Source organism: Spermophilus citellus (genome assembly GCF_964194105.1).
Source record: "Spermophilus citellus genome assembly, chromosome: 9".
NCBI classification, from domain to species: domain Eukaryota; kingdom Metazoa; phylum Chordata; class Mammalia; order Rodentia; family Sciuridae; genus Spermophilus; species Spermophilus citellus.
In genome coordinates, this window is record NC_138191.1 from 65,307,949 (window position 1) to 65,324,121 (window position 16,173).

The following is a 16,173-nucleotide window of genomic DNA, read 5'->3' on the forward strand; positions in this document are numbered from 1 at the left end:
CATGCTGCTGTGTTTTACTTCCTATTACCTTTTTATCAATGAAAGTAGGTATAATGTAGTTTTTAGATTTTTGAACTATCATTATGGAAGGTGTTTTGAAATTAGAAATAAGGACATTAATTAGTTAAATAAGTTAGTAAGTCTCCCCAAACAGCAATGGAATAAGTAGTGGATTTCATCTTTTACAAAGAGAGGGAGAAGGCATCAGTCTGTAACTATCCTTGAAACTGCCTACTGTTTTTCCACTATTGGGACACTACTCTGATTTATTTATTCTGAAGCCAACTCATGTCCTCAGTTTTACTACTGCAACTAGTCTGAATTAGATGTGTATGTATGTGCATGCACGTGTGTATATTTTGGTATGTATACCCAAGACTAGGGTAAGGTTCAGAAGCTTTATCTCACGTAATAGATTTTAAAAAGTCCAAATGTTTTATCTCAGAAGCTCACAATCTATGCAGACTTACAGAAAAGAAAGCTGTTCTATATCAAGCATAAAACCAAAGTCCAAATTTTAAAGAATATACAAGCAAATTTGATATATGTAGTGCAGACTTAATTATGTTTATTCTAAAATATGAGATACAAGTGACATGCATATATAACAAGAATTAGAAGAATTCTGCACTAATATTTCAATTGAATTTATGTCCCAGAATTTGATTTCATGCTACAAGTATGTGTTATTAATAGATGGCTTTGTGGAACAAATACATCTGCTATGGAATGATCAGGATGAAAATGTGGCTAATATAGGTCAAACATTTCTAATATAAAAATCTAAAATATGAAATATTCCAAAATCTGAAACTTCTTGAGAGCCAACAATGGTACAACAATTGGAAAATTCATACCTGATCTCCTATCACAGTCAAAACACATGTGAATTAAAAGTATATAAAGTTATCTTTGGACTATGTGTATAAAGTATATAAGAAACAAAAACGAATTTTGTGTTCAGATTTGGTTTCTATTCCCAAGATATCTCATTATTAATATGTAAGTATTCCAAAATTTGAAAAAGAAACAAGATGTAAAATACTTCTGATTCCACAAATTTAAGATAAGGGATAGTTAATAACTATTTTCTTAGGAGCACTCATCACTGTTGGGTATCTCCTGAATTAATAGAACACAATTTACTCTAAACTTTTTATAGAGTTAAACTTTAGAAAAAATTTTCTTACTATATAATATAGAACACATTCTATCAATTGTTTAATTTCCACCATTATTGTTTCAATTTCATTATCTTTCCATCAGTATTTTACCTCTGGTCCTGGGGGGCCAATTGGTCCTTTGGGTCCTGGGTCACCTGATTGACCCTAAAAAGGGAAGAGGAGAATCAAAATATATGTTAGCTTAATATATATATATATATATATATATATATATATATATATATATATATGCCTAACAAAGTTTTAATGACTTTTTAGAGTCTTAATTTGTAACCATCATCACTGTGAAGTTTATTTAAGTAAAATGTTTATGGATAATACATATTTACTCTTAAATGTCAGACATACAAATTTATGAGTTAAGTGCTCAAATCAAGAGAAAAAAAAAGTGTGTGTGTGTGTGTGTGTGTGTGTGTGTGTGTTTTGCCTAGAGCTAGAAAAATAAAGTTTGACTCAAAGAGGTAGGGAATTTTAGATGAAGAATTGCTTTTCTAAATAATCAAAGCCTTTAAACTGTTTCTGAAAATTCTTTTCTCCCATTTTAATGTCCTGATTTAATATTTAAGACTCACTGGGATTGAAATCCTTGTTGCTTAATCTATCTAAACCTGTCTTCTCATCAGTAAAATAGGAATACCACCACTACTTACATTTTCATTGAGTCATTTTGAGGATTAAATGAGACAATATATGTAAAGTGATAAGCACAGTACCTAGCACTTAGAAAGTATAAATATTCATTAAATGTTAACCAAATTTAAAATCATTTATCTCTCTTTTCATATCCTTGCTCCTCTTCTGGCTGATATTTGAAACTCCGACATGGTTGTGATCCTCTAATTAAAGTTTGAAGATTTTGATTTCAGTATTTTAGAAGACATTCATATGTTAAATCAGGGATGGAAAGGAAAAAGAAGTGGTATAAAGCCTGAAACCAGAGAAGGCTGACAAAGCTTTCAAGAGATGAAAGTACGGAAGAGGGAAGGTCAGTCGTCTAACGATACCCTTAGTTATGAAAGAAAAACTATTGAATTCATTATTTTTCTCATATTAAATTTGTATTTGCGCTTCAAATTGGATTTAAGTGGACTTCAGATCACATAAAACTACAAGTTGCAATATAAGATTACACATTTTTAAAGAACCAGAGCACAATTTCCTATATGTACTGATTCAATTCTCAGTGCTAAGGTACCTGGATGTGAAAGAGGACACGACTACTGCAATCGCATCCAGAGTCTGGTAATGAAATATCATTCAAAGACCCATTTAAGTTCTCAGTTCCAAATAAACAAAAACTGTGATTCATCAGAATCAGTACATAGGGAGTCTTAAATTCTAAAAATGACAAGTATCCCTCTCAGAGATGGGGTTCTCACTGGGGACCTCTAGTGGCAAAATCCAGCCAGACCCTAACTTCACAAGCATTTAGGAAAAATGACTAGCCTAGCCTTTGTTTTCAGAAAAGTTAAGTAACAACCAAATATTTAAAAACATAAATTGTGGAATAATTTTATTCATTATAATAATAATAATTTTATGTGGAATAATTTTATTCATTATAATAATAATAATTCTTTGTTTTATAAAACCTCAGTTGCAAAGTTTATTGTAAATGTCACCTTTCCTTCACAAAAACTTGAGTTTTCAAGTAACTTAGAGATGGAATAACATTAAGTACATCTTTATAAATTACAAAGACTTCTTATTTAAAAATGGAAAGGAAGTTATAATTGTCTTTTTTCTCTATCTCAGGGAAAGAGTATTTTCTAACACTTTCAGAGTGGTAGTTTTCTCTATTTTTTTTTTTTTGAATACTTGAAGAACAAAAGCTTCCTTATTCCAGAATGTACAAACCTCCAAGATCAGGACATTCTTATATCTGGAAAATATTCTTTCATGTTATAACTTAGATCCACTTGAAAATAATTCCAGTCACATCAAAATCTTTGATGAAAGAAAACCAAAAGTAGGACATATAAAATGTGAAAGACATCATATAACTTTAGCATTTTTTCCATGATAGTAAAAATGTTTTTAGTAGGTACTAACTTGTATAATTGGGTATGGAAGTTTTTTCTTAATAACTGTTTCTGTATAGGCAATACTTCATCAAGTAGGAGTCTCTTTACTTAATGAGGGAAGGTATCTAGGTTAAACATCTTTTGTATTAATACAAAGGATACAGCAAGAGACCAAAGACAAGTTCATTTTAGTAATATTAATCATGAATCTCCACCCAATTTTGAGCTGAAAGTAAATATTTTTCAAAGGTTTGATAAAAATAACAAAAATGGTCAATTATCTCTCTACTAAAGTAATCCTGGCTATTATTTTTTCAGAATAGTACAGAAGGGTATAAAATGAGTATGAAGTAAGTAAAACCCTAATTATTACCATCTCTTCTTCTCTGCCCTAAAAGAACCTCATTAGCACTTACTGTAATTTCTTTTAGGAAAAAAATATTACGACAATGATGAAGGTTGTTATGGTTTCGATATGAGGTGTCCCCCAAAGCTCCTGTGTTATTGCAGGAATATTCAGAGGTGAGATAATTAGGTAGTGAGACCTATAACCTAATCAGTCCATCCAGTTTGAATGCACTGACTAGGTGGTAACTGCAGGCACAAGGAGTATGGCTGGAGGAGGTGGGCCATGCCCTGGAAGGGTTCATCCAGGGACATGCCTTGGAAGGGTTCATCTTCCCTGTGGTCCTTTCCTTCTCCATTTCTCTGCTTCCTGGTTACCATGAATGGAGTCATGCTCCTCCACCATGTCCTTCCAACATGATGTTCTGTCTCACCTTGAACCAAGAACAATGGACTTGGCCGACCAAATCTCTGGGACTTTAAGCCAAAATAAAATTTTCCTCCTCTAAGTTGTTATTTTGTATATTTTGGTCAAAGTGATGAAAAGCTGACTAACACAGAGGTAAAATAAGGTATTTTGACTTTTTTCTTTAGATTATAGCAATAGTAGTAGGCACTATTACTAAGAGACAGAAATATCATAGAGTCACAGAGCTACAGGAATTCTGAAACATACATATTCTAACATGAGAAATTGGATCTATGGTAAGTCAATGCCAAGATCATGGCAGGTCAAATGTCAGAGTTGAGAACTAGAAACCAAATCTCCATCTCTCATACATACTCTATTCTATATTCTATTATATTGTTTAGAATCATCCTTGAAAAACATAAGCTATTTGTTACTTAGCTTCATGACCGATTCTCATGCCCTATTTATACACTTTGAAATTACTCAGATTTGACTTTAGGGCACAATTCTGGGATACAAGATTAATTGGGTTGACTTCCATAAGCCCAGGATAAAAAAAAAAAAAAAAACAGTAAAAGCAAAGGTTGCTGGGCTGGGGTTGTAGCTCAGTGGTGGAGCGCTTGACTCACACGTGTGACACCAGAGTCGATCCTCAGCACCATATAAAAATAAATAAACAAAATAAAGACATTTAAACAAAAAAAGCAAAGGTTGCCCACCAACATGCCATCAGAAAAAGATATCACAAAATTTGTTTTGTATGGAAATACACACACACACACACATTTACATATATATACACATATACACATGCTGTCACAATTAGATGTTACAAAAAAGGGAGTGCCTAAATTTCTAAATAGTGCTTTGTGAGATGAAAAATGAATAATCCTTAGATGACATTGTGGAGTTAGAGGCAACACAATAAATTGCTCAGGAAAGTGATATTTTAAAATGTATATTTTAATTCTAATTTTTCTAATTAATATCACCTACATCTTTATAGAGTTGTAATCAATATTAAAACAATCTTAAAATATTAAGACCTAAAATAGTATGGTACAGTGGTTAAAGCATGGGCTGTAACATTCCTGATAACCTAGGTCTTCCCAGGTAGTCAGTGACTATCTATAAGACCCTGGGAAAGTTACTTAATGCCCTGTGTCTCAATACCCTTAATCTATAAAACAGGAATAATAAGAGTACCAACTTCACAGGATTGTTGTATTAAATGAGATGTATAATTCTTAGAATACCACCTGAAACTTTATAAACAATAAATATTAACTATAACAATTATCATTTTTAATATTGAGATATTTTTTGACTCATGCTTTAATTATTCTAGTTTAATTATTAAATAATTTTAGTTTTATAAATTTAACTATATGTTAAGTTTTATAAATATAACTATATGTTAACTGCAACATAAAGTGTCTTTTCCTTTCAACTAGTTAATGCAACAGGGAATTAGAATACTTGGGCTACAACAATGTGACATGTTCTTTTTTTTTTTTTTTCCAGAAATATCCCCTTAATGATACTGATTCAGAAAAATTATTTAGAGTGCTTTAAAATTTCTGATTTAAAAGCCCATTGTTTTGTTAAGCAGTCTATAATAAATCATTGGAAGGAATAATTTAATCAAGATCTTCAGGGATCAAAGAAACTTGGCTTTGGCCTAGGGTAGGAAAGGTTGGAGCATCTATGGAATATGAGATGAAAACCTGAGGAATTAGTTATGTTATAAAACTGAACAAAGTTCAGTTTAGCTATGTTCTAAAACTGTTGAGCTATATCCTACTTCTTATATTCTACCAACATCAAAAGTATCAATTCTCATGCCATGACATGCACTCTGCTAATCAGAACAAAGGTGAAAGTTAAAACTTACTGAAGGTCCTGGCTTTCCTCTGATGCCTGGTGGTCCTGGCAAACCAATAGTACCCTAAAGAAAGAGAACAGCAGAGAGAAAAGAAAACTATTATATCACAAAAGGCAAATATCTCTATTTGTAAACTATAAGAACATTCATAGGAGTATTTTAAGTGAAATTTAGAAAACCAATTCCAAACAAGGACTTAAAACCATACTAATACCATATCCTAACAAAATAGATAATTAAAATATCGAGTATTCCTTTATTTTGAATTTGTTTTTTTCACATTTATATAAAATTAATGGTTGAGACCAGAAACATTGGTACACGCCTATAATCCCAGTGAATTGTGAGGCTGAGGCAGAAGGATGGCAAGTTTGAGGTCAGATTCAGCAACTTAGTGATTCCGTGTCTCAAAATAAAAAATACAAAGGGCTAGCAATGGAGCTCAGTGATAAAGCACCTCTGAGTTCAGCACCTCTGAGTTCAACCCCTAGTACCAAAAACAAAACAAATAAAAAAATTTAATGGTATAAAAGTTACCTTGTCTCCAGGATATCCTGGTTCTCCTGGTTCCCCTGCAATGCCTTGTTCACCCTAGAGTACAATTCATACAAAATCATAAAAATTATAAATATGGCAATATTATAAAAAAGTACTAATTATAGAAGAATAATTTCTCTATTTTTCCTCCTTCTAAGAAAAATTAATATAACTGATAGTATAGATGCTATGGATAAAAATTTTGAGATATTTCATGAAGTGACATTCATCTTTCAATATTTCTCTAAATATGTAACCTCTTCTAGAAACTTAAGTTCTGTTGATTGGGTAAAAAAAGACATGTGTAGAAATATCACTATGGTAATGTTAATATTTAAATCACCTTATCACCTTTGATTCCAGGTAGCCCCTTATTTCCTGAAAGACTCTAAAAAAGAAAAAGAAAAAGGTGATATCTTTTGATATCATGGAGAGATTAAAGGGAAATATCCATTATTCATAGAGAAGAACCATACCATTGGGCCAGGAATTCCAGAAGGTCCAATCGGTCCCACAGGGCCAACATTGCCCTGAAAATCAGTTAAAAAAAAAAGGAATCAGTAAGCATTCATTAGGATTAGAAAGAATATGGGGAAATTAATTAATAAACTAATGAACTCAGAGCAGTTCATCTCACTAAGCTCCCACAGTGCCCTGTTCTTCAACTATCTCTTAAACCTGGTACACTTTAAATATTACCAATCTTTTATACTTTCATGCAAACCATCCTATTTTTTTAATTCTTCTCATACTTATCTGGCCTATAAGGATCTTTTTCTCCTTTGAACACCCACTTATTGTTCATGATGTTCATTTTGTAATATTTCTCCAAATAGGAAACATCTAGGTAGAAATATTTTAGTGTCATGCTCCCAGGAAGTAGTCAATAAATACTTCACTTATTTATCTTAGAATTTTAATTTGCTCATTTCAGCAAACATTCACTGAGCTGTTACTATGTGCCAGGCATTACAATGATTTTATCTGTGATATGAAAATTGCAGAATGAGAAAATTTATAATGCTTTTAAGGATAAATCAAGCAATAGACACAAAGTTGTGTTTTATGGATTTACAGCATTAATTCATCACTTAATACTTACTGAGCATAATACATGCAAAACATTATAGTTTTAAAGAAACAATAAAAGGTAGAGTGTCTGTCATCAAGGTTCTCAACTTAATGTTTCAATTCCTTAAAAACAGAAGTACTACTATTGTCTCCGTAAGCTAAAAATATAGAACAACTCCCTCAACATATTCTCTTAGAAAACAAAGGACAAATAGCAACAAAGGAGTATCTGAAGGAAAAATTTGAAAAAAAATATGGGCAAAAAAATCCCTTGATGGTTTGGAGATCAGGTATAGTTTGTGTCACTGAGCCTCTTTTTCCCTCTTTCTCTCATCTGTCCTGAGTCCCATATCATTCTTTGCCCTGAAAGATAAAACAGTTATAAATATTTCCTCTATGGTTTCCAAATGTTAAAAAACTTTTGAAGTTTTATTTGTAGTCAGGCATGATGGTATGTGCCTGTAGTTTTAGCTACTCTGGAGGTTGAGACAAGAGGACTGCTTGTACCTGAGTTTAAGGCCTGCCTGGGAAATACACTGAATCCCTAACTTATAAAAAACAAAACATAACAAAACAAAACAAAAAACCAAATAGTTGTATTTGTGAAATGCTTATAGTGTTGCCCTTTTAGTTAGAATTCACGTTTCTCAGGCTAGCATCCCAGGTCCTCTCTATCAGGCTTCTGCCAACTTTCTAGTCTCCCTACTTTGCATTTGTCCCTGCTTCTCCCTGTACATCTCCCTCTCCCAGTTTCTACTTTCTTGCTATAATGGAATGTTTTCTATTCTTGGAACATGCTTCCCATATCATATGCATTGAGCCTTTGAAAATTTCAGAACTGGAAGGCCCTGGTGGCATCCTACTTAGAATACTGTACTGTACATTTCTCCCCCTTTCTCCCCTGAATTTGTGCATTCTGTGAGAAAGTTTCATCCATTTTTTTATTTCCCAGACTCAACATAATAACTGGTACATAGGAGTTTTGAAAGAAAATGTGGAATGAATACTGAATAAGTTAGTTAACTTATAATTTCTAGAGTTCTATCTCCCGACATAACAGAACATTTATAATACTCTGCATTTATATAACATAAATTTCAGAATGGAAAATATGACATTTTTACTTTGGATGAGTCTTAAAATCTGAGAAATGTAACTAAGACAAATTACTTCCAACATGTTTAAACCTGAAATGTATGGGACAGTTAGAGGCAAAGGATAATTCTTTCCAACTTAATAAATATGCAATATGAATACATCATTGCTTGTAATTCCAAATTCTTTCAATAGGAAACAATTATTCACAGTTCATAGCTTTAAAACTTATGATAGTTTCAAAACACCTAATAAATATCTCTGTTTAGTAATTATACATAAATAATCCATGTAAGTTTGGAAAGCAATATCTTACAAAACAAGGAAAAAAAGTCTTTACAGTGTATTATTGGTTTTTTAAAGACAATATAATATTTTAAATTTTATTTCAGTAAATATGTTACTGTGCTTTAAGCTGGCATTTTCAAGTGAATGTACTTTATACGTATAACATTCTATTTTACTTTTTAGTGACTCTAAGATAAAAATTATAAAATACTAAATACTGGGAGATATAAAAAATATGTCATAAAACATTAGTAAAATACAAAGTATATAAAAATTGAACGGTAAAGTTTAGAATTTCCAAGAAACACCAAGCATGTTGTGGCATATCACAAGTTATGTGGAAAATACTTGTTCCAAAGATTTGTGGCCTTCAGATAGTAATCCATTAAAGCTGAAGAGCAGTTTTCAACTCATAAAGGTAACCTAAAGGTTCCTCAGCATTCCCTATCACACTCCTCTTCCATGGGAAAATGGAACAGATAGAAGAAATACTTTCAAGCATTGGAGCAGCCACTGGGCAATTAATAAAAGTTCATATGAGTGTACTGAGGAAAGAACTGGGAGTTCCACACTGGGCTTTTCAATTGTACCCACCATACTAACAGGCAATAATCATTTTTACTACTGTAAATTGATAAAGCAAATGACAGTAACTACCAAGTGCATGGAAAAAAAATAATGTAGATAAAGTAGTAGCACCTATTAGGTCTGCTAAAAGGAATGCCTGAGAGGTAAGGTGGAGGCTGTAACACTGGACAAATGTTCTATGCAATATAAAGGTTCTTCATAATTATTCCCAATTACTTTCAAAACCTCACCTTCCATCCTGCTCCTGACTACGCTGCTTTCTAGGCTATAATCCCAGTGCTCCTCTTTCCATTTCCCAAACATTTCTATTTCCCCCATCTTCTGTATGTTTGAACATAGCATTCTTCTGCCTAAAAAACACTTTTCCCTTTCCCATTTACTCACTTATACACAATATTTAAGATACAGTTAAAAAAGGCTTCCACAAAGACAAAACAGATTACTATCTTCTCAGTAGTTTTGCATTTAGTCAACTGTAGCAATAATCAGAATGTATGAAACTGATGGTTTTTCTTTCTGTGTTTTTAGATTGTAATTTTGATCCCTTGCCAAAAAAAAGTAAAAAGAATCTTAACTTGTTCATACTTTCAGGCCTAGTTTAGAATTTGATAAATCAGCAGGTACTTATATAATTTTGATTTAAAAAATTAATGAATATGAAATGAAATTAATATTATTTACCTTATTTACATTAAAACTCTTTGAGGAGCAAATGACTATGTAAGTGAAATGACTTTGAAAAGTATAAAGTTCTGTCTTTACCAATGTAGATTAGATGAGAATTACAAATATGATTGCTAGTATCTTTGGCCATTACATTTTCTATAGAATCTCTTTCCATCTACTGAAGGGTGAGTGGAGAAGGAGAAAGGATAGAAAAGCCAGTTATTTTTTCTGGGCACATGTGCCAGGAACTGTACTACAACTTGGAGCTGAAAGATGAGTAGGAGTGTTTTTTTTTAAAGGAATTTATATAAGATGAATGGATATGCTAATCTGTTTCAATAAGGTTACTATTTTAGTCTATATATATAATGTTGTAAATTTCAAATATACACAATGAAATGTATTTTTATAAAACCAAATAAATAGCAATAAGAAGGAGTTAAGCAGAAAACTAGAGGTACAATATTTCAGGTCGACATTCAATATGCAAAGGTTTTGTAATAGAGACACTACTGAAAAGTGAACAAACTTGTCTTGTGCACAAAGAATATGTCCTCAAGATGCAGATAAGAACCAACCAAAGCTGGGCCACATTAATTTTGGTCTTAACCCTAAGAGTAATTACAGAAGTTTTTAGCTAATCAACTTAATATTAATATATTAATTAAGAATTATTAACTGCATATTTTAGTCTAACTACTTTCACCTACACATTAATAAGGTCTGACTGCTGCTTACAGGCTTTTTTCTATCCTGAGGACACAAAAAAGCAAACTGATCCATTCCACCTTTACTTAGACTTTAAAAAATTTCATGAGTTAGACAATATACACTTTATGTCCTGACTAAGATCTTTAATCTAACAGATATAAATACATGAACACAATTGGAATGGAAAACAATTATTATTTTAGCATATCATAAAGGAAGAATAAATTTTAAGGAAGTGGTAAAGCACACAAAATTTTGGACTATGGACTTTGAATATCTGGCTTAAATCTGGGTTAAATACTTATAAACTAACTGGTCCTGGGTTGTTTGGAGAATTATATGACAACAATGTATGTGAGATGCTATTGCTAATTTTATAATTACTACTACTATTAATATTACTAACATGCAAGAGAAAGGTTAAGATGTCTTAGACTCACTTAGCCTTCTTGAGTCTAAATCCTATATGCATGTCATCCCAAGATGGCACATTTGTTAGGCTGACTTTAATTTTACCCCAGTACCAATAACTGAAGTCTTGACTTATTTATTTGATCAAGCTGTTACCTTGTGCTTTGGGGCAATTCAAGGCTGGAGAAAAAATACTAAATAAGTCCGAAGACCTATGTCCAAATGTGGTCTAAAAATATTATGGGTGTAATTTATGGTATAAAATTCTGGAGATTTAATTACCTACTTCATAAGTTAAAGCAAGCTTTAAATTTTTAAGGAAAATTTTACCTCTGCTACTGATTACATCCCACTTTTGTATAAATATAGATACAGATATAGATAGTTTGCTTTAAGAAAATGTAGCATATATACATAATGAGTATTTCTCAGTCATAAAGAAGAATGATTTTTATGATATTTGCTAGTAAATGGATGTATCTGAAAGCTATCAATGCTAAGTGAAATAAGCCAATCCCCCAAAGAACCCAAAGGTCAAATGTTTTTCTGATGTGTGGAAGCTAACTCACAATAATGGCAGGTGGCGATAGAAGTTCAGTGGAATAGACAAAGGGGAATGAAGGAAAGGGAGGAAGGATAGAAAAAGATAAGACAGTGGAATGAATCTGACATAACAATCCTATGTATATATATTAGTATACCACAGTGTATATCCACAAGAAATTAATTAAGAAAAAAACATTGGGTAAATGGCAGATAGATGAGTAGAGGGAAGATATCAGAGGGTTGGGGAAGGAAAGGGGAAGGAGAGGTACTGGGGACTGAATTAGAATAAGATATATGCCATGCTTCTATAATTATATCAAAATGAATCCTACTGTCATATATAACTAAAAAGAACCAGTAAGATTTAGAAACACAAAACCCACTATTATGAATAATGTACTAATGAAAACGTTTTTTTTAAGAGTCTCTTCTCATTAGGCTACTTATATTTAATAAACACGTATCAATCCTGCCATTAGCTCAGCTGAATGCTAAAACTTAGGCTATAAATTTATATAAAATATCTGAATTTTATACCCCTATCACGAATAATAAACTTGCTGAGAGAAATATATTTATTTATGAAGCTGTATTGTAAGTAGCAGTCTGCTCACTCCAATGAATAATCTAAAATTTATTTGAAAGCTACATATCTGGACTACATTGTTTTGGCCTCCACAGAATTATTCCTGCTAAACTGTGCCTTGAGAAAACACTGTATAAAAACTGGCTAAGTGGACAAATAGTTTCTTGTATTTTTTAGCATGTCAATTAGGTATTAAACTGTTTAATGGCATTGGTGAAGTCTAGCTTCTACCTTTGTTCAAGGAGACTTTCCTAACCATTTGTTCAATTTTATACCACAAAATAAAGTCTATAGTTATCATGTGTTTTTGTTCAAGTCAATCTCCAAATTGGATGGTGTGGAAGATTATCTCAAAGGAAAAAAGTGGCTATTCCATGTCTTATATTTTTTAAGAGACTGAGTCCTGACTAAGATCTTTAATCTAACAGGCATAAATACATGAACACAATTGGAATGGAAAAACAAGTATTATTTTAGCATATCATAAAATATGATGAATGTTTTCATTTATACTACTGCTATAATTTTCTTATTTGGTTGAAAAATACATTGAATAAGGCTGATATCAACAATGACAGTAAAACTTATTTTCCTACGTTTTTATAATACATCTAATGAATATAAATTATTCAATAAAATGTTTCATGACAATGATAGTATTTAGTGATGATACTCACTCTAAGCCCAGGAAACCCTGGAGGACCGATCCCACCTACAAGCCCCTATTATAAAAGAAATATATAAAATTAATTAAATTAGATTGGGTAGAGAGAAGTGATGGGAGGGGAGGGGAAGGGAAGGAGGGATAGAAAGGGCAGCAGAATAAAATAGACACTACTATTGTTGTATGTATATATGTGTCTGTATAACAATGTGATTTTGCAACCTGTACACTCAGAAAAATGAGAAATTATACCTCATTTGATTCAAATGTATGATATGTCAAGATCATTGTATTGTCATGTGCAACTAATAAACAAATAAAATTAATTAAATATGATTACAAACAACTAAAGGTATTTTCTGATGATGAAGGGAACAATTTCTAAGAAAGAATATATAAAATTTATTTTCTACTATCATTAACTTCTGAAATTCCTTTATTCATGCTTCTTCCTGAGGAGTGCAAATTTGCAGAGCCAATTTATTGTTCTTCAGAAGTATCGTTGGCTGCATGATTTTGGATGCTAGCACTACCACCAAGCATAGGATACAGAATTATTATTCCTTTTATGTACTTAATAAAAGAAGTGAATGCTTCCAGCAAGCAGTACTATAGACATAACTAGCTTACATATTGTATGAGAAGGCATATGGTCAGCATATAAGATTACAAAAAGATGGTTTAAAACAGTCACCTCTTTTGAAAAATCTTTTTTTTAACTTTCTAACTTCATTTTTATTATTTATAAAGCAGAAATGATATTTGTTTTCATTGTTTGAAAGAACACAATATGTCAGTGTCATATTATTTTTATGTGGCCCAAGGTATAAGAATAACCACACCCCTTGCATTTCAAATTATTTTGAAACAAAGACATAATATACAGAGAATTATGAAACAGTAAACTAAAAATATGCAATTTACTCATACAAATAAAAATTCAAAAATGCTCCTCAAGAAGCATTATATGTTTAAAATAAAGAGCAGATATCAAAAAGAAAGTTTTAAATATTATGAATCCAGCCCTACTAGACTTAATGTATATATAGTTGACAAAAATTAAATAAAATTGTTTCATACTAGGTATGCAAACACACAAATGATATTTTTTAAAAACCTAAGTACTACTTACTTTATTATTCTTGAGATGGGAAGCTACCCAGAATCATGTGTTAAAAAAAAAGATGGCAAATATTCCACTTAAAATATCATCCAAGTTTTTAACAACTTATTTGTAAATCAGTTCTATTCTTCTCTTATCTTTAATGATTTGTAACAAATGAAGCCTCATCTAAGTTCACTGAATTAGCTACATAGTTATAATTTGGAAAGAGATTTTAAAAGAAATTACTTTCAAACTGTTGATGAAAGCGTTCACTTATATTTAACTATAGGAACTATTCCTAATTCATGCTATCAGGATTTTGCAGGTGATTCTTTCACTCTAAAATCTCATGAAAAGAATTTGGCATAGATGGGAGGACAGCTATCAGATGCTCTTTGAAGGCAAAAAATGAAGCTATTTCACCGAGTGTAAAAAACAACAATCCATCATTATTCCTTAATACTATAATTAAACTAGTTTAGAATGGTAACTCTTTCCCAATCTGAGCATTGACATATAAAAAATTCTAAAGTAGATTTCTATAAAATACTAAGAAGTAAGGTGGATAAGTGGCAGGTCTGAGTGCACATGTTTTACATGATCTTGTTAGTACCTTCATATAAAAAAGTCAGTGTTGTGATCATATATTTTTAATATTTTACTTTAGCAGTGACACTCATCATGGACAAAATAATTAATTTTAATGACTGACATAAAAAAGTGTATAAGAATATTTTTCGTTTAATTCTCATGTTGAAAACTCTCAATTTAGTGTATGCAGAGTGATATGAAAATTTATTGATACTGTTTATTCAGAAATATAATACTGAAGATGGAAAGTGCAGATGGAGTATGAATGATGTTGAAATGTAAGCCTGGACCATCACAATGTACTCACAGGACTGCCATCAAGACCAGCAGGGCCCCTGTCTCCAAAGTCACCTGGAAAACCCTGGCACAGGGAAAGAGAAAGAATGCTATTAAAGCCAAGAAATATAAACTCATTTTTACTGTGTTTTCTAAAAAGGCTTCAGTAATAGAAAGTATTTATTTCCTAATCACTACATTGTAATGCAACAGTTGTTGTGTTATTTTATTGATTTTTAATGCAATATGTCTGTATTTTATAAAAATTATTCTAAACACCATTTAATATATACAGAAAGCTAAGTTGGAAAGATAGAGCTTTGTTACCATTATATAAAGAATCAATGAATGAGAGGGAAAATAACCAAAATTTATAGTTGGACAATTCATTAGTTACTTCTGCTATTTTACATTGTTTCTATACCTATACCACAAGAGGATGAAAATAACTATTATGAAGCACTTGACCGTATGCTAAGAACTTTATATATAGTATTATATATACACATTTCATTTCATCTTCCTGAAAGATCTCTTCAATGGGTGTTTATATCCTTACATTGCAGTTGAGAAAATTGAAGCACAAGAAGTTAACTCACTTGCACAAGGTTAGACCACTAGAAATAGGTGGGTCTGAGAGCTGAATGGAAGTAGTCTGATTCCAGAGTCTATGCCCTGTCTATTATGTTTCAAAATATATTTTATTTTATCTTTTTAGTTGCCTATGTATCTTCATTTTATTTATTTTTTTACATGTGATGCTGAGAATTGAACCCAGTGCCTCACACATACTAGGCAAGTGCTCCACCAATGAGCTACACCCCAGCCCATGTCTACTATGTTTACTGAATGCTTTCACTCATCATTCTGAGACACAATATGCACAAATCTGAAGTTCTTTAAGTACAATTTTAATGGAGAAAGGCATAACACAGAGAAATACTGAAAACAAAATGTGTTGCCTCTGAAAATTAAAGCTTCCCAAATGCCTACAGGGAATTCTACATTGTAAAACCATGAAGGATGATAGTAAAGTAACAAACTTTCTCATTATGAATTCTATTGCAAAATAACTCAGTACTTGGCTACTCTTACTTTTAGATACTAGTGCTTTTTTCCCTAAAGATTTGCCATTGGATTTTTCAACTTTAAGGCTCATTTTAGAACACTGCTTTATACAATAATTTT

General features: G+C 31.6%; 1 protein-coding gene across 1 annotated transcript in view; it reads right to left on the bottom strand.

The window, feature by feature from the left end:
- LOC308655526 (uncharacterized protein) overlaps positions 1 to 16,173 on the bottom strand; it is a gene marked incomplete at both ends in the record, with an annotated part of 166,739 nt that overhangs the window by 33,957 nt on the left and 116,609 nt on the right. The window contains 7 exons of the mRNA XM_081305605.1: positions 1,275 to 1,328; positions 5,860 to 5,913; positions 6,388 to 6,441; positions 6,731 to 6,775; positions 6,864 to 6,917; positions 13,027 to 13,071; positions 15,017 to 15,070. Coding sequence (XP_081161731.1) covers positions 1,275 to 1,328; positions 5,860 to 5,913; positions 6,388 to 6,441; positions 6,731 to 6,775; positions 6,864 to 6,917; positions 13,027 to 13,071; positions 15,017 to 15,070 — 360 coding nt within the window. The remainder of the gene's footprint in view (positions 1 to 1,274; positions 1,329 to 5,859; positions 5,914 to 6,387; positions 6,442 to 6,730; positions 6,776 to 6,863; positions 6,918 to 13,026; positions 13,072 to 15,016; positions 15,071 to 16,173) is intronic.